This window comes from Onychostruthus taczanowskii, unplaced genomic scaffold (assembly GCF_017590055.1).
Source record: "Onychostruthus taczanowskii isolate IOZ18803 unplaced genomic scaffold, ASM1759005v1 scaffold58, whole genome shotgun sequence".
NCBI classification, from domain to species: Eukaryota; Metazoa; Chordata; class Aves; order Passeriformes; family Passeridae; genus Onychostruthus; species Onychostruthus taczanowskii.
The window spans coordinates 3,782,508-3,807,853 of record NW_024503457.1 but is presented as its reverse complement, the minus strand read 5'-3'; the positions used below and the strand labels follow the sequence as shown (position 1 = coordinate 3,807,853).

Sequence of the window (25,346 nt, the reverse complement as noted above, 5' to 3'; positions counted from 1 at the left end):
TTGAAGTCAGTCATGTGAGATGTCTGTATGGTTCTTGTCAATTTTCTGCTTTGGAAATCTTGGTCTAGTGGGAGTTTTTTGTTGTTGTTTTCTGGTTCTTTTATTAGGTTCTTGTGTTACTACTCCACCAGCCAGAAGAGGGTAAGGATGTAACACATTAATTTTTAAATGGCCTTAATAAATGTTTGGCTTGGTCATCTGTGTCACTGTTAAGCTTTTAGGAGGCTTGACGTGTTTAGCTGCAGTACTGTGTTCACTGCATGTATCTGCTGGTCACCAGACTTTCAAAATTTGTGTCACTTGTTTGTGCTGGCAATGGGAGCTGTAATTGCAGGAGAGTGTTGCTCAGTCCTGGCTCTGAGCTCTGTTGGAGAAGCACATGCTCAGAAATCTGTGTTAAGACCTTCAGAGTTATGCATTCACCTATTGTTAATTCTCTTCTGAAAGTTTAAGTCACAATAAATAATTTGTCCTCTATCTTCACCCAGCTGCCATCTTTCTCCAGTGCTTTCACTAACCATGGGCTCCTTTGGTGTTGCACAAGTCTTGTCTTCCATTTCCTGCAGACATTGATACTTGAACCATGGCAGCCTGTTTTCTTTACAGTGTCAGCACCAGTAGCTTCCCTCATCTGATGCCAGCCAGCATCTCGCTCACCAAAAAGCACAGCCCTTCTGAAAAAGTGTCATGTTTTCACAACCACAAACCTGTTCAGCAAAACATGTTTTCTGAACTTTCCATTATCTGCATTGTGCTGGGTAGAAATGGGTGACAAATTAAAATTAACTTTTTTGTTCTAAACTGTTGACAGTGGGATCTGCAGCTGCCTCTACAACCACATGCAGAAAATACTGTATTTCAGACAAGTGGGTGCAATGTTCACCTCTTCATGAGAAGGGCTGGGGAAATTCAGGGGCATTCACATTTTGATTGAGTATTGGGATACTTCCTCTTGTTGGTGCACATATTTGACCAATTCCCATGGGGCGTTTTTTGTGCCTCCTTTTCCCAACAGTTAACTACTCTATTGTTTGGCAAACCCTATAGGTTTCATGTCATGACCTCAGCTTTCTGTCAAGACAGTAAAGAACTCCATCCTGTGGTGTTAAAGGATCTTTTTCCTTCAAGGCAATGGTGTAAAGCTGTATGGAAATAATTCATCCCATTGTTAAAGAATTAAGTAAAACCAGTTTATTTTTTTTTCTGGATCTCAATGAATGTGTTTTGAAGGAATCATCCTGATGCTCAAGTAAAATCTTGCACTTCAAGAGCTGTAAAAATGCAGCTCTGACAGAAGTCTGGCACCCACCTGGTATCAACTTTACTTTCCAGGATATGGCTCCGCGTCCTTTGGATGGGTGAACTTGGAATCAAGAGCATTTCTCTGCCGAGTGTCTTTGAATGGCAAAGGATCACTCAGTCACTCACGGCAGAAGCATTTGGGGTGCAGTCCTCTTTTAACATAAAAAGGGTTTGTGTGGACATGGCATCAATCCAGCTCCGTTTGCCAGTTCCTTGATTCGGAGCAGAGCTCAGCACCTGTAGGGTGTTCAGGCTCTGTCCTGGGCCTGGAGCCCATCCATGCACTTCCCTCTGCTGGAGAAGGCAGAGGAGCCACGTTTGCCAAAGGCTGCTTTCATGTTCTCACCTCAGGTTTCAAATGCAGTTGAGCTGAAACAACAGTGTGTTGCCACCAACATAGACAAGCCTTTTCTCTATCCTGCCTTCCCATTCCTTTTTTTTATGGATTCTCCCCACCTGAAAACTGTTTTATGTACACTAATGAAAAGACACCAAAGATGCATTTTAATATGATTTACCAAATAGTTTTGCCAGCTCTGCTCAGGTCTTCTTTTTTTTCCTATTGTGAATAGTTACCCATCTTCATGGAATTTCTGTATTTTATCTCTGTTTACAACTTGTAGGTATGTTTTACAAACAGTTGTCTCCTTTGTGGGGAGTAGGGTTAATTTAGTGTGTCTAGCCTACCTCTGCTCAGAAAGCTCACAGTAACTGGAAGTACCACATGAAAAGGAGATCATGTGTAATTAAAAATTATATAAAAATGTCTTTGCTGCATGTTTTACAGAGTTGAAAAATAGAACTTCTCTGAAAATTTCTCTGGGTTTTTATTATAGCCTTATACCTAATTTGGGCTGCTTTTTGAGCAGCTGAGTGTGTTATGTTGCAACAGAGTAAAAGTCTATGGGAGGCAAAAGGGCAGTGCAACTGCCAGCCACATTCGGAAGAAAAAGATAAATGGAAAACTAAGAATAGCTTTGCCCATTTTCATGGAGGAACCTTCCATCTGATGAGGCACTTATAGCTCATCACAGTGCCTCAGCAGGTGATTCCTCCTGTCCTTGCTTTGCAAGTTCAAATGCCCACGTGCCTCCAAACCGTGATGCTATGCAGGAACAGAGAACAGGTGTGTGCCACAGAGGGGTGGATGGACCTGTAACAGAGACGTCAACGTCAGTGCTTCTCCTGGTGTGTTCTGTAAGCTGTCCTGGCCTTGGTTTTCCATTTTTAGTGTTTGTTTTCAGGCATGTGGAACGTGAGGTAACCTGCAGTGCAGGGGTGACTCTAAGATTACCTCTGTGTTGTGTAAATGTCCTGGTTGTGGGACATGATGCTTGTTCCCCCTGCTCCACACAGGGCTGCCATCCACCACTTGTGGCAAGCCAGCCCTAAAGCAGGCTGGCCATGCCCCACTGATACTTGTCTCTGCATATCCTCTGGTTCCTAAGCATAATTGTCCTCTTTTTCTCCCCCCCCCCCCCCTTTTTTTTTTTTTTTTTTTTTTTTCAGCGTGGCACTGTTACTTTCTAGCAATGCAAAAACACTCTCAGTGTCCTTTTCGGCACTTCTGTTAACCAATCCCAATCTTTAAAACAAGAGTGCACTAACAGAAGCTACTTTCACCATTTGGGCACTTTATTTCTTCTAATGTAGAGCAGGCATGACAATGCTTCTGTGTGTCCTGAAAATCCAAACAGAGATATTTCTACACAGGTCAATAACTCAGAGCGTGATTAACTTATTGCTTATTAACTTGTTGCATTCGGTGCTAGGATGATGCATCCCTTATATTGCTGGCCTTTGCCATCTGAATAGCAACCAGTATTGCCCTCTGAAAAAGACCAAAGAAAACAAAAATTTTCCCCTGGTATCGAAGTTACAGTCAAGTCAATCAATGCTTTCTGTTTACCTCTCTATGTTTATATTTACATTTCTATTTCTGTCTGTAAAGTAGCAGCAATTTGTGAGTCTTTAGGATTTTATTAGACTCACAGGATGCCATTTCAATACATCTTTCAAAACAGTTTCCTTCCAGAGTCGAAGTGTAGACTGATCTCAGCTTTAGGAAAAAGTCACTCTTTGCCAGGGAGCAAGAGGCATGGAATTGAAGTTGGTGTTTTGCTCAGTGTTTATCCAGGGGTGCAGTGAATTAGCAGAACATTCTTTTACTAGGTGGAACAGAACAAGAAAGCTGTTAACAAAATATCTCCATAGGGTATAATTAGAAATGGGAGAGGTTATCTGCATTTCACTAGATTTCTCACTGCTTAATCCCTCCTTCTAGAGTGTGCAGAGCCTGGAAAACTGTTTTTATGATGGCCTTTACTTTTGACTGGTCCCTGAGAGGGAGGCTGACTTCAGCTTATCAGAAATGGGCAGAAGAAAAAATATTAATTTACAAGTTGTTGAATAAATAAGCACCCCTGTGGAGGCATCTGTTTTTCTGGGTGTAGAGTTACTTTGGCTGGGTAGGGCTAAGTATCTCCTGGCTTGCTTTAAGCTGAGTTGCAGAAACGAGGCTTTTGCAGGTCTGCTCTTACAGTTTCACTGAACAAAGCCCCTGCAAAATCCCTGGGTTATGAAATATTTCCTCTCTGTCGGGTCGCAGACAAGAGATGGCATCTGCAGAGCCAGAAAAGGAAGTCCTTGCCTTATAGAGAGAGCTCTTGGTGTGACACAATGGCTGATATAAAGTGTCGGGGGAGCTGAGTTGAAGGCAAAGGAACAAAGGAAGATCAAGATTCAGTGGCTGTCTTGGGCAAAAGGAGAGTGGAAAGTGCCTTGGGCATGGATAAATTTAAGGCTGCGCTTGTTCTGGCTGGGGTAGGGGATGCTCTCGGTTATCGCAATTTCTCCCGCGAAAACAACGCCTTAGGCGCAAAAATCCAGCAGGAGCTGAAGGAAATCGGAGGGCTTGAGAACCTGGTGCTCTCTCCTGACAAGTGGCCAGTAAGTGACAACACGCTCATGCACATGGCTACAGCTGAGGCTGTCATCACAGGTAGGTACGGTGGGAATAGACCACGGTCTGCAGAGGAGCAGAGCTGTGGAGCTGCTGCATTTCTTAGAATAAGCCTGATTGCTGGGGAAACCCTGAGAAAGCGTGTCAGAAATGCTGCTTATGTGAATGATAATGTGCATTAGCTTGGCTGCTCCATGAGCACAATCCTGTGACCGTCTCACAGACTGGGGGGGTTCTTGATTTCTGGAGTGTGCAGGGGCTCATCCTATATTTTCCCTAGAGATATACAGTTGGTTAAAGACTAAAATATCACATGTCCAGCATAACAAAAATAACTGCCAAGTAAATTATCTGTATGCTGGAGTACAGCAGGGAATAATATAGCCACTAGAGAGTCTTCTGTAAACAGATAAGAATTCTTCCGAGTGCATTTTTCATGTTTGTGTCCAGAACTCCAGGCTGGAGTAGTTACCTTAATAGCTCTTCCAGGCTAAAAGCACTAGTGCTGTCTCCTCTTTTCTGTCCCTCAAACAGAGGGTTGCATCTGCAAAAACCTATTTGTTTTATAAGGAGAGCTCCATGTCTTTAGTCCAAAAAGTATCCTAACACACTGTATTTATAACGAAATCTGTGACAATAGTGGAAGTTATTAAGATGTCTTCTAAAATCACAATGGTTTGAGAGAGAACATTTGTTTTTTCTTACGGTAGGGGTAGTCTTTTTAAGATGAGAAGGTGTGTTTATATCCACACCTTACCCATCAAACTAGAGCTTTCTGAGACTGGCAAGATCATAGAAAGTACACCAGAAGACAGTGACCTCTCAACAGTATTTTGCCTCTTGAGAGTGATTCAATTTTTCTTAAATCTCTGTAAAAAGACTGCTGATTTTTCTTGAAGCTCATAACACTGCATAACTACCTGTAGCAGAAGCTCCCAATGTAGCAGAGTATCCTTCACATCAATGAGGTTTCCTTTGTGCTAGTGTTTCACTCCTTTATCTGTCTGCTTCCAATCTGCTCTAAATTTAGCAGGTAGAGATCAGTTGAAGAGTGTGTAGGACACTTCATACTTGGCTATTAGCTAACCAATGGTTTAAGGGGTAGCTAATACACTAAAGATAAGGGTAAGATGTCAGCCTATCAAGAAAAAAGATGACTAGCATATTTCTGAATATAGGCTATGATTAAATACGTATCATATGTTTCTTGCTTATTGAACCCTCTAAAATCATAACTTCTGGGTAATCAAGTCAGAACAACAGTAAAACAGTAATTCTTTTCTTAAGTGTTCTAAAGAAAAAAGTTTAAGCTAATGTTTCCATTGACTGTGTTTATACTACACTCTCATTTCTTTGACCTGATCAGAGGAGCATTTTAAAAAGGCGGGAGAGGAAACAGCAAGGTGGAATAGGGAATTTTAGAAAAAAATCTTCATTTCACAGCAACATTGGTGGGATAAAACAAGTCCTTCTCCTGCTTCCCACAAGGGAAACAAGAACCTCTCCTGCCCACAGCAGCGTCTCCTCCTGACATGGGGAAAGTAAAAAGCCCCACGGCTTGCTCATGGCCCAGCCTAGGTGCCAAATCACGCACGTCAACAGAGTGAAGCTGAAGAAGGCGAATGTCTGTGAGGCTGAAGGCATCTGCCACCAGCCCTGGGGACTTGCCCCTACTGCAGTGGAAACAGATTAATAAAAAAAAAAAAGAACAAGGCAGGGAAATAAGCAATAAAAATATACAATAAAAATATACAATATAAAATATCTCTGTCCTTGGCTACCCTGCTCCCTGCACATCCTGCTTGCCTGGCTCTTTGCCTGCTGGCCCCAGCACTCCCCGGACGCTCACCTGCAGTTGCGGGATGCTCGTAGGCTGGGACAAACATGCCCAGGGCTCAAAGCCATGAAGTCCCGCTGTCATTGTCGGGCACTGCCCTCGGGGGAGCTCCCAGCCTGAGGCTGAGGTGCAGGCTTGTGTTAAAGACAAAGGCACTTCTCTCCTGTGGAAGGGATTTTGGCAGCGCTTTGGCAGCTGCACGGAGAACATCCCTGGAGGGGCATGGCCACAAGCAACCAGAGCTGTGGGCACTGCTGCAGACTGAGCTGCTGCTCCCCAAATCCACCGTGTGCCCTGACTGAAGGGTTGATCTGTCAATGAAGGATAGACATTACATCTGCTCCCAGGAGGAGTTTGTTCTATAAGGGAGGAACAAGGACAGCATCATCAAACACAGGGAAACTATCTCTGTAACAACAAAGGCATCATCGTTTTCCTCTCTTGCTTACACATGGGTTAAAAAAACCCTTAAGAGTTGATTTCTAAAGAAAGAACCTGTCCTATTGATGGCTGAGACAGCAATCCGGCTGTCTCAGGCCTGGGAACCATGGTGGGCTTGAACAGCCTGGAGATGCTGGACAACAGGGACTCTGTGCTCAGGGGACAAGGTTTCTGCAGGAGCTGCCAGGCAGTAAACCCTGCTCCTGGCTCCCATCTGGATAAACTGTCACACCTGACTCCTAAATCTGGAAAGAGCTGGCAGCTTGAAAGTGTCTTGTTTCTTCAGGATTATATGTGGGATGGCCAGTGTAACTGGTCGGGTATTATTTTATGTGAAAGAAGAGGAATCTTTGTCCTACCCTTCATCTCCTTTTCTGCCTGTGTCCATAACTGGTACTTCAGAATGCCTCTTGCTTCTGGGACTCCAAACTTTCTCCTAAGTTAAATTGTGGATTTCCAGAATTCACCATCTCTGACAAAATGAAGACATTTTTAGAAGAACTTCTGCTGTGTCATTCAACCTGTGCAACTAATCAAGTATTAAATGGGATTTCTCTAAGTATGTAGAAAATATATACGTGGATAAATCCCTTTGCCTCTGTTCCCACTGATTATACAGCTGTAATAGATGCCAGTGGAAGGTTTTCCTTGACACGAGTCAAGGGCAGGTTTCTCCAAGACAAATGACAGACAATATCAGGCGAGAGAAGCAGCAATACAGAAGAAACAGCCTATGTTTAACAGAGGGAATGTTCCTCCTTAGGCAAGACTGTAGGGCTTTGTAAAAATAATCTATAAACAGATATTGTTAGTGAACTTATTACAGAGAAAAATTTATGTCCTGGAAACTGCCTTCAGGCAGTAGGGATTTACTACTCTTACTGATTTTTATAGTATTTTTTTTAAAACCTCACTGCTCATGATATTATATTTGGAGCCCTGCATGAAAGACCTACAAATTTTAAAATTAAAATTAATTTTAATATTTAAAAAAGGAAGTTCCAAATTGTCTTTTTATCTAGTCATACATATCTCTTAAAGTGACTCTGTAATAAAAAAAGCTTTAATTTTTAAATTGGATTCATGTTTGTATAGGCAGAGACTGAGCCAGGCACAGTTGGCTTTACCCAGACCCTGTGGCAGCCACGCTGTCACCTGACAGTTCATCATCTCTGTAATGACTTCACACCACAGAGCTTAAATAAAGGCCCTCAACAGCTACCATTGATTAACAGAATGCTTCATCATGCCAGTGAAGGAATTAAATGGGAAAGAAAAAGAGAAAGATGAGAACTGAGAGTCAAGACCATTCTTCCTCCAGCATACTGTAGGGTTGTGTAAAAATGTGACAGTGGCACCAGAAACATGACTCGGTATATTGGAAGTGGAAACAGGAATCTTTCTCAAATGCACAGTGAGCTTGCTTGCATATTATCTGTGTTTTTTTGCTCGTCTGCCTTCACACAACAACCTTCTCTTCCCTCCTCTGGGCAGATTACTGGTGTTTGGAAGACCTGTACCGGGAGCTGGTGAAGCGCTACGTGGATGCTGTGGACAAGCTCTCGGGCAGGCGGCCGGACCCTGCCACCATCGAGGGCTGCAGGGAGCTAAAGCCAGACAACCACCTTCTGGCCTGGCACACGCCCTTCAATGAAAAGGGTACGGTACTGCTTTCCTTGTAGGGGCCTGGCTGGCATAATGCATGCTCTCAGTGTTTGTGGCTATATGGAAATTGTTTCCTTTTCCCCCCTGACATCAAAGGCCAACACCCCTGAAACGTTTCCATGCTCGCCTGAGGATGACAAGAGACCTGCCAAGAATTCCTTCTGTAGGGCACTGTGTCCTCTTGTAAGCAAACCCCTCCCTCTTTAACATCTATTTAAAGAGACTTTGTCCTTGGCTCTGTGCCTCAGGGTCCAGATCTTTGTCCTTGAGTTTAATGGTTATTTTAAGAAATATTTTCTGCCATTTTTCCTTTAAACATTTGTAGACTTGGATCTTTTCAGTGAAACCAAATCTGAAACAAAATGCCAAGCCTGTAAATTGCTTTAAGCACCAACGCGTTCACTGGAGGGAAAGCAGAGACTTTTCTCCATTTGGATGTCCTGCTAGCACCTATGATTGTTTTGTTGATAATCCCTAATATTCCTACCCTAGTTTACCTATGCCTCACCCTCTCTTTCTTTCCCTTTATGATCATTCACTTCTACAATGAATAAAATTTCCACTTCAAGTTAAATAATGCACACGCAGCTATGTGCACACACATACACACATAGTGCAATTAATCTTGAATCCTCTAGAGACACCCCACTTTCAGAGGAGGGAGACCCAGACAGTCACAAAATGGAGCCAGCTCACACCCATGGTGGCTGTGTCGGTGTGACACGCAGCCACTGCAGAGCACACTGCCTCGACAGAACTGCCTATTGATGCAACACCATGGCAAAGACCCAGTGGCACAATGCCATGGCTATTTCTGGGTCTCTGCAGCCAGTTTTCTCTGACAAAAAAAGCATCTCTCACTTGTCCCCCCACTCCTCACAACAGCTGCTGGAAGTGAAAAGGGTGTATTCTTCCCACCCTGCCAGCAGCCAGCCAGATCTGAGAAAGTGCCCCTTTGGCAGTTGTCATGTGTTTTGTGACTGACAGTGGATAAAATTTGGGGAAAATAATTGTGGGAGCTGCTGTTGGCCCCAAGTAGCTCTTAACATTTTTTGACAAGGAGTTGAGTATGGCTGTTTCCTGGTCCACTGCAGTGTTGGAGCTACCACTCTTCTTTCAGCCTTCCTCCTCCGCTTTCCATGATGCACTATCTGCTTTGGGGATACTCTGGGCTAGAAGAATATAACATTAATTCCTGCCTTGAGATCTGGCAGCCAAAAGCCACCTTCTCCATCTGGTCTGACAAATAAGCATTCGGAACATTTCAGGAAGCCTTTTTTTCACCCAGAGAGCAGAAGAACCTGATATGGAAATGTTCTGTCTTCTATGGGACCCAAGAGTGCTATGGACATAATTCACTTTTAATTGAATTTGCACAAAATTCTTTTTGAGGCAAAAACATGCCACAGGCATTGAATGCCTAGCAGTCAGTTTATATTTTGGATGGGCTGGAACCAAAAGGCTGACTTGCTGTGAGCATTCTATCTTATCTTGCTTCCAGCAATAATTCGTGTACCAGCATTTATGGACTTAGGTAATTTTGCATTGCTTATGGATGCTTCTCTGCTCAAATTCTTGGTGGTTTAGTCAGCACACTGGATCCCTAAGTCAAATTGCCCTATGTGTCTCTGCCACCTCATGTCATGCTCATTGCCACATTCATTGCAGAGATACCTGGGTTATGTTAGAGGCTGATGAGATTCCTGTGACCACCAGAAAACCTGCCCAAGATAGTCTAACACCTTCCATTTTAAGAGCTTGTTTACAATTTACAACATGATAAACACAAGGCTAAAATTCTCTCCATTAAGTGTTTGCCTCTGTTTGTCTGTAAATATTTGTTTAAAGTTTTCATGCAGGTGAGTTTGCTGTTTCTGAGACATGGTAAAAATGTTTTGACCCAGTGCCAAAACTTCAAATTGTTCAGAAGAGAATCATTGATGTTGTAGAACTGGAACCAAAATTTAAGTAAGGTAGTACCCCCTGAGCCAGATATTTGCTTTTGGAGTGGCTGTGAAAGGCCAGGTCAAATAGCTGGACGCTACCTGTATCATGTGTATTTCAGGCTGAGGCTACAGCACCCAAGCAGGTCTTTATTTGCAGCTGTGGAAGCCACTTCTGGGCCTCCTGGAAGCATTTGAGAACATTTTTCAGGTGGTATTGGCAGAGCAGCATGAGAGAAAAGTGTGAGGAAAAATGAGGAAAATGAGGGGAAAGTTGAAGATAAGGTTAAGCTGCAGATGCACAGGAGATTAAGGTGCTGGGCTCTAAATCTTCATGCGGAATGATCTGTAGTCACAAAAGGCACATCCTCTTCAGGGCTTAGAATCCATTACCCTAATCTTTGTTATTCTACAGGTGTAGAGTGAAGAAAATCACACTGAGGTATGCCATACTAAAAAAGAATTATGTAGTGCACAAATGAAAAGGAAAATAACTGGGAAACATGGATAAGTACAGCAAAAATTCAGTCTCCTCTTGGACAGCAACTAGGGACTTTTAATGAAATTTGGAGGTCATGAGCTCAAAGCAAGATGAAAAAAAAGGACTACACACAACACCTACATAAACTGCATAATTATTTTCCAATGCCAATTTGCAGATGCTACAGTTCATGTGAGTTTGAAAATGAGCTGGGCAAATTCACGCAGGGGAAATCCTTCAAAGGTTTTTAAGCAGAAAGATGAATAGCCAGCTGCCTCCTGGATCAGGGAGACAAATTGTCAGCAGCTTAGTTAGTACAAAGGGATGACATCATTGTACTTCTCTTTCACTCTTTCTTGAGTGTCCTCTTCATTGCCAGACATGATGAGTTAGCTTGACTTTTGGTCGGATCATGGAGGACCGTCCTTACGTTGTCACATGTGTCACCCCTGTTGCTTGGACTAGTCTTACTGTCCTTTGTGTCCTTAGTTCAAATGGTAGATGTGAGACATGGGAGTTAGTTCCCTGAAGCTCTGTCTGGGTTTAATGTTACTCCATGTGATGGAATTTTTTGTTACCAAGTTTACTTGTCTAATTCTGCAGAAGGTTTTAATGGAACTTCCAAGACTGTAGGAAGGCAATGAAGCGGCAAAGACAATCTCCTCCAGACCAGCAGTCAGATTACTGTGGTACATCTTCCACTTCAGATATACTGAGAGATGTTATTTAATTAGCAGCTTTGTGTAGAGAGCCTCCCCTCTTGGATAACCAGCATGGACTGTGTCTTTGGAGAAACCAGGTTTGCATAGTGAAGACTTGTCTGCTACTCTATGGCAGCAGATGATTTAATGAAGAGTTTGTTCTTGCAAGCAGGAGATATTTTCTCCCAGTTGAGTGATGCTCTGCAAGACTGGATTTCCTTCCTGACCCTTCTTTGTGGTTTCCATGTGATCTGTGGGATAAGCAGACAGTTTTATCTGCTCCTGGATAACTGCTCTTAGCGGAGAAGAGGAACTCTTTTCCTAAGAGGGAAATTCAGATGTTGCACCTGGAAATGCCAGTAGATGGTTTATGTTAGTTTGGCTCAGGCTTCAGTTTGGTTTGAAGTAAATCTCGCTGCCACCCCCACTACTCCACTTGGATCACACTCATAATCTTAGGACACTGGAGCTGGAGCCACTTGGCATGAGACTTGATGGCAAGAGGTGTTCCAAAAGAGCCCCTGGTGCTTTGCTGTCACAGCAGACAAAGCCCAGTGGAGCAGCTGAGGGCTCTTCTCCAGACAAGTGGCTGAAAGCTGTGACCCTGGCTCCTGGGCATCTGTGCTTCAATTCACTCTGGCCCCAAGTTGCTCTACTATGCCATCATACACATTAATGGACATACTGCCTTTCTCCATGCTGCCTGCCTGGGAGAGACAAGGAGATTGGGCTCCTAATGCAGGTTCACATAAGCTAAAATTAGGCGGCATACATATGCCCCTTATCTTCCAGGAACCTAGAAGAGAAATGCTGATTGCTCTCAGCTATTCCCATGGTCACTGGGAAGTGTGATTGAGCAAAGACAGTGCTGAAAAATGCCAAGTACTTTGAAAAATAGAAGCCTATCCATCTCAGGGTGGTTGCCTGCAATGAGTTAATGCTTTTTTGGGCATTGGCTCACCAGCTACAAAGAAGAGATAATCACCTCACTGGTGCCTGGTGAAGATAAGCTCATTAAAACTTCTCTGGGAGCCTAAAATTACTGTGATAAGTACTGCAGAGAAACTCATTAGTAAGTTTAACTCCATTCAATGAAGTGTTTAAAAGCTGAACACCTGGGATCACACATTCAGTGCTAAGGAGTAAAAGAAATTCTGAATTAGCTCTTCAATAAACAAATTCTGTGTTACATGGGGCGGGTGGAGGTTCCCAAGACTAAGCTTGGTAAGTGTAGGCTGTAGCACAACAAGCACTAATTTCAGGTTGCATGGGAAACTTCAGTTCTGACATTGCCTAACTTTGTAGGGTTTGGCTCAGTAGCCTTTAGTTTCTTTTGGACACATTATTTTTTTCGTAGCAAAAACTGGTGAGGCTCTCCAGGATGAAATATGCATTCAAATTGAAAGGTGACCTGTGAAGCTTATATAAAGTGTTTTAATTGTGTGTTTACAACTATAAAATAAGGGTGTGTGGAAATGTATCTGTTTCTCAAAGCTCTGTTTCTGGTGTGGGTACCCAGAGCAAGCAAAACAGCAGTGTCAGCCAAAAATGAGTGAAGATGGGATGTGAGTTTGGATCAAACAAGTCCTGAGAACAAGAGAGCACACGGCTTTCTGAGCCCACTATGGTCTTCATGGCACTTGATTATACTGGAATATACCCGGAAAACCAGAATGACTATGTAGGAACAAAATTCCTCACAAGAAACTCTCAAAACTTGTAACTCATTTTGCATGGTAATTTTCCATTCCCTGAGGAGTTCCCTTCCCACACATGCGCTGAATTAATGAAGTGTGCTTGTCTCACATTTTATCAACATATTTGTGTGAGATCAGTCTCCTTTTAAGTGCATGGTGTTATCCTTTTACTTTAGGTTCTGGATTTGGAGCTTCCACAAAAGCCATGTGTTTAGGGATGCGATACTGGAAGCCAGAAAGGCTGGAGTCACTTATTGAAGTGAGCATTGAGTGTGGACGAATGACTCACAACCATCCCACAGGTAATGCCTGCACTCTGACATCCCCTAAGGCAGCTTTGCTCTTTGCAGGGACTAACATGGCTGCTGTGAACTCCCCTGCTTAACCCACTTCTCCTTTGCAGGCTTCAAGGCCTCAGTTTGAACTTTGCTTGGTTAATACATACATGTGTATATTACTTATATAGGCTTATATATTTGCCTTGTGTATTATGCTGACAACATCCTCAAGCATAGTTGTTTTCTCTCCTAAAATCCCAATATGTAAACATAACCTGCCTTGTCCAAAGCATATTCATGTTAGTTGTCTTGATCAAATTTTAGGATTCACGTATATCTAGATGACTCACTGTTATGCAAATTTATGGTTCAGGGGATAACATTTTTCTCTTGGCAGGTTTTGTCATATCCAATCACTGTAGGTAAAGGTAGTAAGCCAAAAAAACATAACTCCACATATTTTAGGATACAGTCTGAAACATTTTCTAAACAAAACCTAAATAAGCAGATTTAATGTTGTTTTTAATATTCAGGTCTGTCATTTTGATAATTTTATGCTATGTAAACATGTATTCATTCTGTCTGTTTTAAACAGCAATAAATAAAACCATAATGAATGGTGACATGTTCAGTACACTCAGTGCTATGAAGCAGTCAGAAAAGCCATCAGGATGCCATAAAATTAGGAAAAAGCATTCAAAATGAAGTAGAAATTTTGGCTGGTATGTGAAGTCTGTGGCACATTAGCAGCCATAAGACTGTGTGTCCGTCACGTCAGAAAGGGTTTGTGAGACACAGAAAATGGCAGCAAGAAGGATCCAAGTTGTCAGACACCTTCCATACAATGAAAAATTACATCCAGGAAGAGTTTTCAGCTGGGAAAAGAAACAAGTAGCACAGCAGGAAGGAGGAAGGAGAGGGGTGGAAGGGCCACATGCACCTCACTGCCATCCTGAAATGTGTCAGGGAAATGCCAGTTATGATCCTCATAACTCAGATTCAGAAAACCCAGCCAGTGTGTCAGCTGGGACTGAAACATGAAGACAAAGGAAATACTTGCCCATGTTGTCCACAGTGAAGCCTGCTACAGGCAGCTGCAAAGTCCACTGGTATACCTGGGGTCAAAGGAGACCAGGCAAAGAGGCTGTCTCGTCAAAATCAAACAAGCTGTGTAATTAGAACGGCCCCTAAAACCAGCCTGGTTGCTCTGGGGAATGTAGAAGCCAAACCACTTCACTCTGGGGTTCCCTCTGTCTTACAGAGGCAGACACCTTGGCTGGCTGTGCTTTCTGAGGAGCAGCAGGCTGTGTGAGGGCTGCCGTGAGCAGGGGCAGCAGGGCAACAGCAACAGGGGCTGTGTAATTAGAACGGCCCCTAAAACCAGCCTGGTTGCTCTGGGGAATGTAGAAGCCAAACCACTTCACTCTGGGGTTCCCTCTGTCTTACAGAGGCAGACACCTTGGCTGGCTGTGCTTTCTGCGGAGCAGCAGGCTGTGTGAGGGCTGCGTGAGCAGGGGCAGCAGGGCGACAGCAACAGGGCGTGGGCAGCCTGTGGAGCAGGCAGGAGGAGACTGCCAGCCCCTGGAAACCTTCAGGGCACACCCCAGCCTCTGCCACCCTCTGAATGGCTTGTCCCACTGCTCCCTGCTAGCTCCTTGATTCACACTCTAAACCCTCTGCTGCCACCTTCACAGTAAATGTGGCCCTCAAGGATCTTTGTGGCATCTGGGCTAGATGCTGTCTGTCTGAGTGAGACCCTTTGGGCTGGGTCTACATCGGCTGTTATTCTTTATGAGAATATCTATGGGACTCAAGCTGGATGTGCTTTGGGCCTGACCCAGTATTGCAGGTCTTGTGGCAGAAGGAATTAGTAGTCACCTCATCTGGGCTTGTCATCTCCTAAGATAATTTTGTTTTACCTTCATCAAAACACACAAAATTCATTATTACCTCTATGTGTGAGTGAACAATTTTGGACCCATGCACGGATAGAAGCACCTGCATCGATACTTTGCTCAGCTTGGATTTATTTAGATGACTGACTGGTTTTCTTAAGCTTCTTTTGCACACTGCACCAGGTTGGTTTTTTGCCCTTGCCAGAATGCCAAGAGCACAAGCAAATATAAGAAATGAGCTGACTGCTTCTGCTATCACTGAAGTGTTGAGTGCTCCTCAACAGTTATAATATTTGTAATATTTTAAATGTTGAAATATTTGTAACCAAAGTGGAAGACTAGCATGTCTTTCTTAGACAATTTCATCTTTCTTGGACAATCTCTTCTTTCTTCTAAGGGGACATGGGTTTGTTCCCTTAGAGTCAAATGAGCCAGAAATAGTGTTATATCTAGCAAGCACCACTCTTGGGCTGGATGATGTTGTAAACAAGCTGATATAGCCTGTAATTGAATCACTTTGTACAAGTCAATTATTTCATGTGACTTCAATTAGAAGATTTTCAGTATCCCATTGGTAGATGATGTTTATTTTTGACCCCTACCTCAATTTCTATCACATTACACCACTGAGAACAGAAGCTCCCTTCTATGTAAGATAAGTCGCAAACCAACGGGCAGCACTCATTAGCCAATGATCCCGACATGCCACAGGTCAGGCTGCAAACAGGCAGAGATGGGTTGTGTACATTTGTTAATCTACCTGACAGCCATGAGGCATTCCACTGGTGACTTTACGAGGAAAAACAAGGACAAAAAGGATAGTACCAGCACAGATGCACACTGGTAATCCTTGTTATTTGTGAATTCCAGGTTTTCTAGGATCCCTTTGCACAGCTCTCTTTGTGGCATACGCAATACAAGGGAAACCCCTTGCACAGTGGGGAAGAGAGATGATGAAGGTTGTGCCCATGGCTGAAGAATACTGTAAGAAGACCATTCGTCACATGGCAGGTACCGAGTCTGGATCAAATGTTTATTTTCTTAAAGCTATCTTTAGCTGGAAAGGCATGAAGAAATATCACTCCCTAGTCTTTACATCTTTCTGCTTTCCCTCCTCTCCTCCCTCCAGAGGTTGTCCTCTCACTTTCTCTGCTCAAAGACGTAAGCTCTTCACAGGTAGTGCCCCCTTCTTCTACCACCAGTTAGTCGCCTGATGTATTGGTGGCAAAAATACAAAGCAAAATAGCAATGACCGTGCCCTACTGCACAGTTTTATTTTTAGGGAATCTTCAGAGATTGCTGGGCAGGGGGGAGGAAGGAAATTATATTTAGCAGGTTATTAGGCAAACTGACTGCTGAGATTAATTATTCAGCTGCCTTCCATCATTTAGTGCAGTTCAACATCTTCCTTAAGGAAAACCACTGACACTCCTCATCCTGCCAGGAAAATTTCACCTGCAGATGCCTCCTGACCAAGAGTAAGCTTTTGACCACAATTCAGATTTGACTTGTTTTTCTGAACAAATATTAAAGATACAACCTGTTTTATCCTTGTTTTAAACAATTGAGTGTCACCCAGCTACTGAACTTGATACTACTACTTTGTTATTGCTATGCATGAGTCTTTGGGGCGAAGGTGCTTTAGTCCCCCCTTGCCAGGAAGTGATGCTTGTAATGGTGAGACCAGCCACGGACAGATGAGTATCATTACATGGAAACATCAAGGTAAGAAAGAGATTAAGGGACAGCTGTTGAGAAAGACTGAATTCTACAGAAATCTTTACTCAAGAGCACTCAGAAATTAAAACTTACCCCTGAAGAAAAGCTGCTGCTTTAAAATCTGAAAGGAGCCCCAGGAAGGCTTTCTGAAAGACCCTGCATTTTAATCTGTGCCTCATTGCACACCAGGATTTTTTTAGCAGAGACCCATGAGGAGCAGGTGCAGGATTAATGTGATCGAGCTTCTCTCTGAGTGGCTTTGCAGCAGGTCCCTGTCACTCCACCCCAGCAGGACCCCTCGTGTGGAGGTATGTGTGCTGGGCTCCTGAGGCATGCCCTCCAGCCAGTGCCTGTATTGTTGAGCTTCATCCTATTTTGGTAGCGGGAAAAGTGTCCTGCATTAAAGTTAAGCTCCTTGGCTGCTGAGCTGTGCTGCAAAGAAATTCTGCCAAACAGAGTCCTCCAGTTTTAGAAAATCCTATTTTAGCTATATTATCCCCCATGAATAACAAACAGAGAGTTTGTTATCCATCTCACAGAGAGTTCGACTCTACACCCCTCTCTGATATCCAGTTGCATTTACTGGCCAGATTGTTCCATGGACCTGAATGTGACCATCACCTCGGCTGGGCTCAGGGGATGGTGCAGAGCCTTGCTAGGGTTAGTGTCATGAGATTCTGACCGTGCTACAGATCCACCCAACAAAAATCTCCTTCAGCTGCTTGATCCCTCTATTTCTGAAACTGTGGAACAAGCACCTTGCTTGTTAAGGTGCTACATAGAAAACATTCAGTTTTGAGGCTTGTAGGGTTTATTGTCATGAGGGAATTAGGGGAAAAACACCCACAAACAAACAAACAAAAAGCCAACAAAAAAAAGAGACATGTCAGGTCACTCACATTTCTGAAAACTGTCATAACCAGCTACTGTAGTGGGTGTTGATGGTTTACATTTGCTTTGCTTACATTTGTTTTCCTCTAGATGCTATATATACATCTAGATGCTCTCCTTGGCCTGATGGCTGTAAATGCCCTTTCACTCTGTTTTTGTAAACACCTCACCTTTTTAGGGTTCTGGTGAATGGTTTCTTTGAATTGAGGCCAAATTGGGTCATAGACTCAGAAAAAGGGCAGCTGGACATTTCCAGGTGTCTGGGGCATGTGGCTGAATGCTCATCACTGTCTGGGGCTGGGGCACAGGCAGCTGACAACTCCATGGAACTATCAGGTCCTACAAAGCAGCTTGGATTTTTACAAAAAAAGCATGTTAAAGATCTTCATTGCCAAAGAGAGCCACCACTGTGGTGTTTCAGGAAAAGAGGCAAAATCAGGTTACATCCTTCAGGTGAATGGTTGTGCTTTGTGTGTGCTTCTCAGCCACTTGCAGCACACACCACTGAGCAGCCGAGCAGGAGAGAGACAGGGAAAAAGTGGGAATGTTAAATTTTATTTTACACCCACAGTCCCATCCCAAATTGCTGTTTTGCCTTGGTACACTTAGCCATCCAGGCCACCTCACTGTTCTCTAACTCCTGACCCACCTCAGCTTGCCAGGCAGGGTTTCCCTCAGGTCTCAGTTCTGCAGGCAGGTGCATGTGTGTGTGCTTAACAGTCCAGTGTGGCTGACTTAGGTGCCTTTTTAAGCCTTTATAACAAGGGTAAACCAGAGCACTGGCTTGAAAATAAACTAAATTTAATAAGTTTATTTACACGAGGAACATTAAGCAAGATTAGAGATCACTTCCCAAAGTGACATTAAAAAAGGAGAAAGACATATGATTATTAAAAAAGGCTTATTTCTATGGGCACAGGTAGTAGATGTGTGTGTTATTTATCCCTTTGCTACATTTTATATGTATTATAATATAAGCAAATGGGAATTTTGGACTTTCCTATCTGTTTTTTCCTGAATGATCACACAAAAAATGTGATGAAAAGAGAACAGAAATACTGGAGAATTTATGCAATTAAAAATTCATAACAGAGGTAGGTGGCAAATTGTATTTAGGATGTGGAAGCATCTTTAGATCATAGTAAACGAATAAGAACAGACAAAGAATTTATTATCTTCTTTTTGTTGACTCTTTTCCTTGGAATGCTCTTCAGTAAATTCTTGTAAAATTTCATCTTGATATATCTTAAATGACATTAAAATAACACGAAATTCTGAAAGTATGTTCTTCATTGCACCCTCTGTTTTTAATCAGGTGTTCCACTCCATACATACTTAGTATATATGCAGTACATTACTGTAAAATACCTGGGGTTTCATTATCCTGAAAATATGTTAAAGTAGAATTAAAATTGTTCTTGAAATGAAATACTACATCATTAATTTCTTTTGCCTTCAGAATATCAAGAGCACTGGTTTTACTTTGAAGCCAAGTGGCAGTTTTATTTGGAGGAGAGAGAAATCAATGAGGAAAATCAGAATCAACCTGTCTTTCCAGCCAACTATGATGCGGAGGAGAGAGAAAAGGTAACTGCAACTTCCAAAAGTTCTTTGGGTGGCTCTGGACCAACAGAGGTATTTTCAAAGAGACACACCACTATTTTTCAACTGATGGCAGTGCCAGACTAGTTAGGATTATCAACTCTCATCCTCAACTCTGGTACATATTAGCTTAAAAAAAAAACAACAGTTAGCACCAGCCTGGGTTTGCTGCATTGGGAGAAAACAGTGCTGAGAGGCAGGCTTAGTGGTCTGGTGCTCAGAGCAGGTACAAAATATGGGCCATGGCTATCTGAGGGTGGAAAAGGCAAATGTCCTCCCTGGGGCTCTCATTAAAGCCGAATGGAGCTGTGGCCAGAGTCTGACAAAAATACCCCCAGGTATTAGAAGCTGAATTTTGCCATGTTTAGTGGAGGGTGTCCCAGCTCATGGCAGGGGAATGGAACTCAGTGGTCTTTAAAAGTCTCTTCCAATCCAAACCAGTCTATGATTTTTCGGTCCTTCAAGCAGAAGACAGACATCCCAAGTGATTGATTTGCTGCCAACCTGGGCTGTGCCAAGCTAGTTTTAAGTGTCTTGAGAGATGGTGTTTCACCACATTCCATGAGATACTATTTTATAATGTCCATGATCTTTTCTTCGCTGGCTATATCTTCTTAACTTGAGAGAAATAATGTGTCTTCCCTGCTGTTTACAGCTATCTGATATGGGCTGGCAACCCCAAAGCTCTCCACTTAGCAGCTAAGCAATAAGTATGTGGTTCTTGACATCCTTTGCCATAAATCAATCCCTTTTTTCCAGATTATGTAAGTATAGTTCTATGCTTACAAGTCACTTTGTGTATTTTTAGGTGATTATCTGTGCAGTGAACGGTGCCTATGGAAGTCCGATTGACTGTGGATAATAAGAAATTGCTCACTCTAAATGTAAAGAATATTCTCTTCCAGGTTGATTTTACTAATTCAGTGCCATGAATTTGCTACTAGTTTTATATTCCTTCCAGTACTACTGGAGTTTCTGTAAAGCTTTAGGAGAGATTAAACCAAACAGTAATTTCCCATTATCATTTCAAGAGGGAACTGTATGAATTTCTAATAAGGAAGCAAAATTTACCTTCATTGCCCTAGCCCAACTATTTTGGCCTACTGAGCTATGTATTTTGGTGAACAAGAAAGGAAAAATGGTGCTTGATCCTCAAACTCTCCCATCAGGTTGACATCATAGCCTGGCAGAAGTTGAGACACTTCATTAGTGTGCTAATAACTATGGAATTAATAGATGAGGAGAAGGTAAGCATTCTGCCTGCCTTCTTCCCAGGAGTTCCCTTCCTTTGCCTTCCCTCCAGACTAGCTGTCCCCTGGTGTTTGGGAATACAGCCAGCTGCCTTTCCACATGCAGTTAACAGAGCACCAGTGTCTGGCACAACCCTTGCCCACAGGTCATCACACGCATGTTCCTGCTTGGCCAGCTGCACCTTTCTGCAGGCACAGTGCCAGCTGTATGTGAAAGTGAAGCCCTCAAATGTGGCTTGGATTGATCCAAGTATGTTTCAAAGGTAATTTCCCTCCCAAAAAAGAAATCACACACTGAAATGCTTAGCAGAAAAGGCCACATTCTCTATTAGCTGTCATATATCATTTTTCAGTGAGGTGCCTTTGGAAGATGTTAGATTCATGGTGAATGGGCAGACATTGCTCAACATGTGGGATCAGATCAGCCTTGATTCTGCAAACAAAGTACTTGCCTGACTCACTTTTCTGTGGTGGACACAATGTGCTACAAACCAAGGGAGGAACAAAACCAAAGTCATCCAGGACAATTAGACTGTAAGGACCTTGTTTCCTTAAACTGGGGTTGCTTAAGCCAGCAGAGAACCCAAACAGGAGGGAAAATAAAAACAATGGAAAAGGAGTGCTAGCCAGCAAGGGGTCAGCTCCTGAAGGATGGGGGAAGTCAGAGGCAGCTGTAATTACTGGTGGCAGGGGTTGACAGCAAGGAGGGGAGATGTGAATTACCTCCTGGTCTTGGCAGCTGCTCAGTGTCTTCAGTACTTCATGAGAGTACATGCTAACACCCCATCCAAGTCCTAGGTAGTTGCTGGCCCACCCAAGGGAAGCTGGGCTGATGCCACAGCAAAGCACAGGACGCTGGAGCTGAAAAGAGAAGGAAACAGTTTGGGAAGTGCTGCCTTGAGGCAGTTGAGTCCTGCCAGGTTCAGTCCCAGGACAGCTATCTGCAATGTAAAGCTGTTTCAGCAAGGCGAGATGACATCGGACATGTGCAGAGCATCAGGGATGAGGAGGAATAACTGGAGTGACATGTGAGCAGCCTGGCTGCACACCCAGAATAGCCTCTGTGCTGAGCCTTTCTGCCGTGGTAGCATTGAAAGTCTGTCTGTGCTGCTCCACCAGCATCCAAACTGCAGCAATAGGGCTGGAAATTTGCATGGGGCAAAGGATGGCATAAAGGCATAAATAATCTCCCTAAATTCTCAAAAAAAAAAAAAAAAAAGAAAAAAAAAATAAATAGCTCAGGTGAAAGTAAATAGAGAGAAATGCCAACCCTTCATACATGATGCAGAAGCCAAGAGCCAGCCAACCAGCAACATCCAACTTGCCATGACATAAGTTAAACTTCAGAAAATAAAGCTGCTCATTTCTTAACAGGACAATATTTTTTAACTATAAATTTATTCATGTTGAGATAATAACAAGTTGGATTTTCTGCTCTACAGAAAATCCAATTTTCCTTTGCAAATCTCCAAATTGTGGGTTTGGAGTTCTTTCTTCTGCTGCCTTCTCCTGGGGAAGAACTGTTTCTTACATTTGCAAATTATTTTCCCTTTTGTTCAACAGCTGTTTCTAGAACAGGAGAGAAAAGTCTTGGCAAGAAAAAGACAGAGAAAGGGGCTTGAATTACCTAGTCTGAAACTAAGGCCCTAAAGAAATTACTTGATCACAACACTTTCACCCCTCATGAAAATTTGGCTAATTGAAAGGTTGCAAATGTGACAAGAGGAGTTGAGAATATTCCCAGAGGCAGTAAGAGGACTGACGAAGTATGTTCTTACCAACCGTAATTTTTTACATGATAAGGAATTTCTAGGACGTGAATTTGAAATCTGTCTTGATCTACTTTTTGGCATTTCTGGCTTGCTTAAACCAACCTCTTGGGCTGGTGCACTAAGCTGGAGTGCAGGCTTATACTGGCACCTCAGGCATCACCAGGACTGCTGGAGGTGCCACTGTGGCTTGTCCCACACTGCACCAGAGGAGCCACAGCACAGCCCCAGCTGCCCTTTCCCAGCCCAACGAGCTATTCCCACTCAGCAGGGGAGATGCCAGCCTGGCCTGGCCATGCCCCACGCCTGCAGCTCCAGTGCCCTGCCCTGCCCGTGCTGTCTCTCCCACAGACGTACCGGCGCTGGAGCTCCGAAGGCCGGGGAGGACGACGAGGCCACGACGCCCCCATGATCGCATACGACGCCCTGATGGGCTGTGGTGGGGACTGGACAGAGCTCTGCAACCGCTCCATGTTCCACGGAGGTGAGGGTCCCCTGTGCCTCCCACCCCTGCTCCCTCGCCAGGGCCGGGATAATGCCCTCCTGGCTGCCAGCTGCCTCTGTTGGCCAATCTGCCGTGTAGTCTGTAAAGTCCTCACCTCTGGTTTTAGCCTCTAAACCCCATTCTTCTGGCAGCAGCTGCCACACAAGCTGTTTACAGCATTTTTCAAATGCTGGCCCATCTACATCTCATGGTTCCACCAGAGGAACGTGAGGTCTAAGTCCAGTACAGCTTTTAAAGGGCTGGCAGATCCTGACAGAACATGAGCACCTTTGGCAAAACAATCTTTTAGCTGCATGTAATGAAACCAAGTTAGGGAGAAAAATAATACAGCACCCAAACAAGTGCCAGCCAAATAAAATCCAGCACTTGGAGGCATACAATTAAGTACTTCTACAGCTCTGTGTGAGGGAACTTTCTCATCAGCAGATGCATCATGCTGGGCTGTTGGGAAGGCCAGCATTGCTGGGGGGGAGGACCCCAGCCCTGAATCACCCACTCCCTCCCTATGTGGTGTGGGCCCTTTGCAGAGGCTCTGGGTCTCCCACCTGCCCCAGCACAGTGGGGAGAGCTCACAGTCCCCCACTGCACACCCTGGCAGGCACAAACCCACAGGCACTGCATGCACAGAGCGCCAGTGCTCCTCAGCAAGGCTGGATGTTTTAGACACTGTGGTGTGCTGTGCTGTGCAGAGGGAAGAGACACTCTCCAGTCCAGAACCTTTGTTGTATAGCAGACACCCCTGGAACTATTAGTCCCCTCTTTGCTCTAAGCAATGGCTAGCTGCCTGCAGGAGCTGCTGTGCTGGGGTAGATTTTCCCTAAACCAAGTGAGCTCCCAGCCCAGGAGCGCACACCACAGTGGCGCCTCCATGTGCTGGCCTTGGCATCACTCTGTTACTTTAGGCATCCTTAGCCTTTAGGACTGACCCAGCACGCCCTCGCTGCACTCCGTCAGTGTGGAATGCTCCCTCCTCCAGGCAGGGCAGTTTTTGGCTGTGTGTGTGCAGGTGACACTAAAAGGCCACTGCAATTGTGTTTAAACCTGCAGGGGAGAGCGCGGCGACTGGCTCCATCGCCGGCTGCCTGTTCGGCCTGGTTTACGGCCTGAGCAAGGTGCCCAAGGGCTTGTACCAGGACCTGGAACAGAGGGAGAGGCTCGAGTTCTTGGGCGAGAATCTTTACCGACTGTCCATGGAGGAAAAGTAAAGCAGTTTCTGCCATTTTCTCTTTCTATAAAGATTACATCAAATCCTGTAGATATCTGACTGGCATTCATAGTGAAGGAAGTAGCCTTGAGTTAGTCTGAAGAGCTCTATGTACATTGCCTGCAAGTGAAGATAGCTGAGTTATTAGACTGATTAGAATCATTAGACTGATTAGATATACGTGATATTTGTGGGTTTTTTACAGATGTAGGGATTTTAAATATAAGAAGTGCTGCTTAAACCTCAAATGGCAAAAAATAAATAAAACATCTTTTGACTGATTTCAGTCTAACTTGCTATAATACCACTTCCTAAACAGCTGTTTCCAGTAATTACACATATGAAATTAATTTTCAGAACTAATGCTTTCTTGCAAAACTAATGGTAGTACCCACTCACGGGGATATTCTCTGTATATTTGACAATCCTTTCACCACTGTGTCCCTCCTTGTTCTCAAATCTAATGTGTCTGTGACACTTGTAAACCTAATGTCTCGTGGATTAGCTTTTAATGAATCACTGATCCCTGTATCAGCACTGTGGTGTAAGGTATTGTTACATTAGAAGCTTCCAGAAAAGGAAAAGCCAACACTAAAAATACCTCCAAGGAACAAGCAAAGCATCAGTGTGTCTAAAATTTCTGATCAATGTGTCTAAAATTTCCGAATTATGTTTTTATTCTTATTCAGTCTCCAGAACAAAAGTTTCTCTAAAATATAACTGGCTGAAGTATCTGTAAATAAATTAATCTTGCACTATTTTCTAAGTATCAGTCTTTATTTTTAGATTGAAAAGATTATATGTTGCTGTATCAGTATCAGAATTTTTGGCCGAGGTCTTCAAGCAGTTGTAATAGGTCAACAGTTAGGCTGTGATACATTTCACAAGTCTGAGCACCATGAAAACCCCCAGAAGAAAAGTTACAACTGCTTTACCTTTTCCTTTTTTTCTTTTCCCTCTTCCTTTTATTACCTTTTGTTCTTTTTTGCCTTTCCTTGCCTGGCTTCACCTCACCTTTCCTCTCCAAGTTCTTCTTCAACATTTCTCTTTTTTTTTTCTCTCTCTTTTTTTTTCTTTTTTCTTTTTTTCTTTTTTTTTTTTTAAATCTTTTTTCTTTTTTCTTTTTTTTCTTTTTAACTTTTAATTTTTTTTCTTGTCCTTTTTTCATCCTTTTTTCTTTTCCTTTCCCTTTACCTTTCCTCTT

General features: G+C 43.4%; 1 protein-coding gene across 1 annotated transcript; it reads left to right on the top strand.

Moving 5' to 3' along the window:
* Positions 1-3,917: 3,917 nt before the first annotated feature.
* ADPRHL1 (ADP-ribosylhydrolase like 1) lies at positions 3,918-25,068 on the top strand. The gene is made up of 7 exons (XM_041418086.1): positions 3,918-4,303; positions 8,037-8,201; positions 13,206-13,331; positions 16,073-16,213; positions 19,272-19,399; positions 22,785-22,917; positions 23,986-25,068. The coding sequence occupies exons 1-7, from the start codon at positions 4,090-4,092 to the stop codon at positions 24,141-24,143; spliced, it is 1,065 nt and encodes a 354-aa protein (XP_041274020.1). The 5' UTR covers positions 3,918-4,089; the 3' UTR covers positions 24,144-25,068.
* Positions 25,069-25,346: the final 278 nt, after the last annotated feature.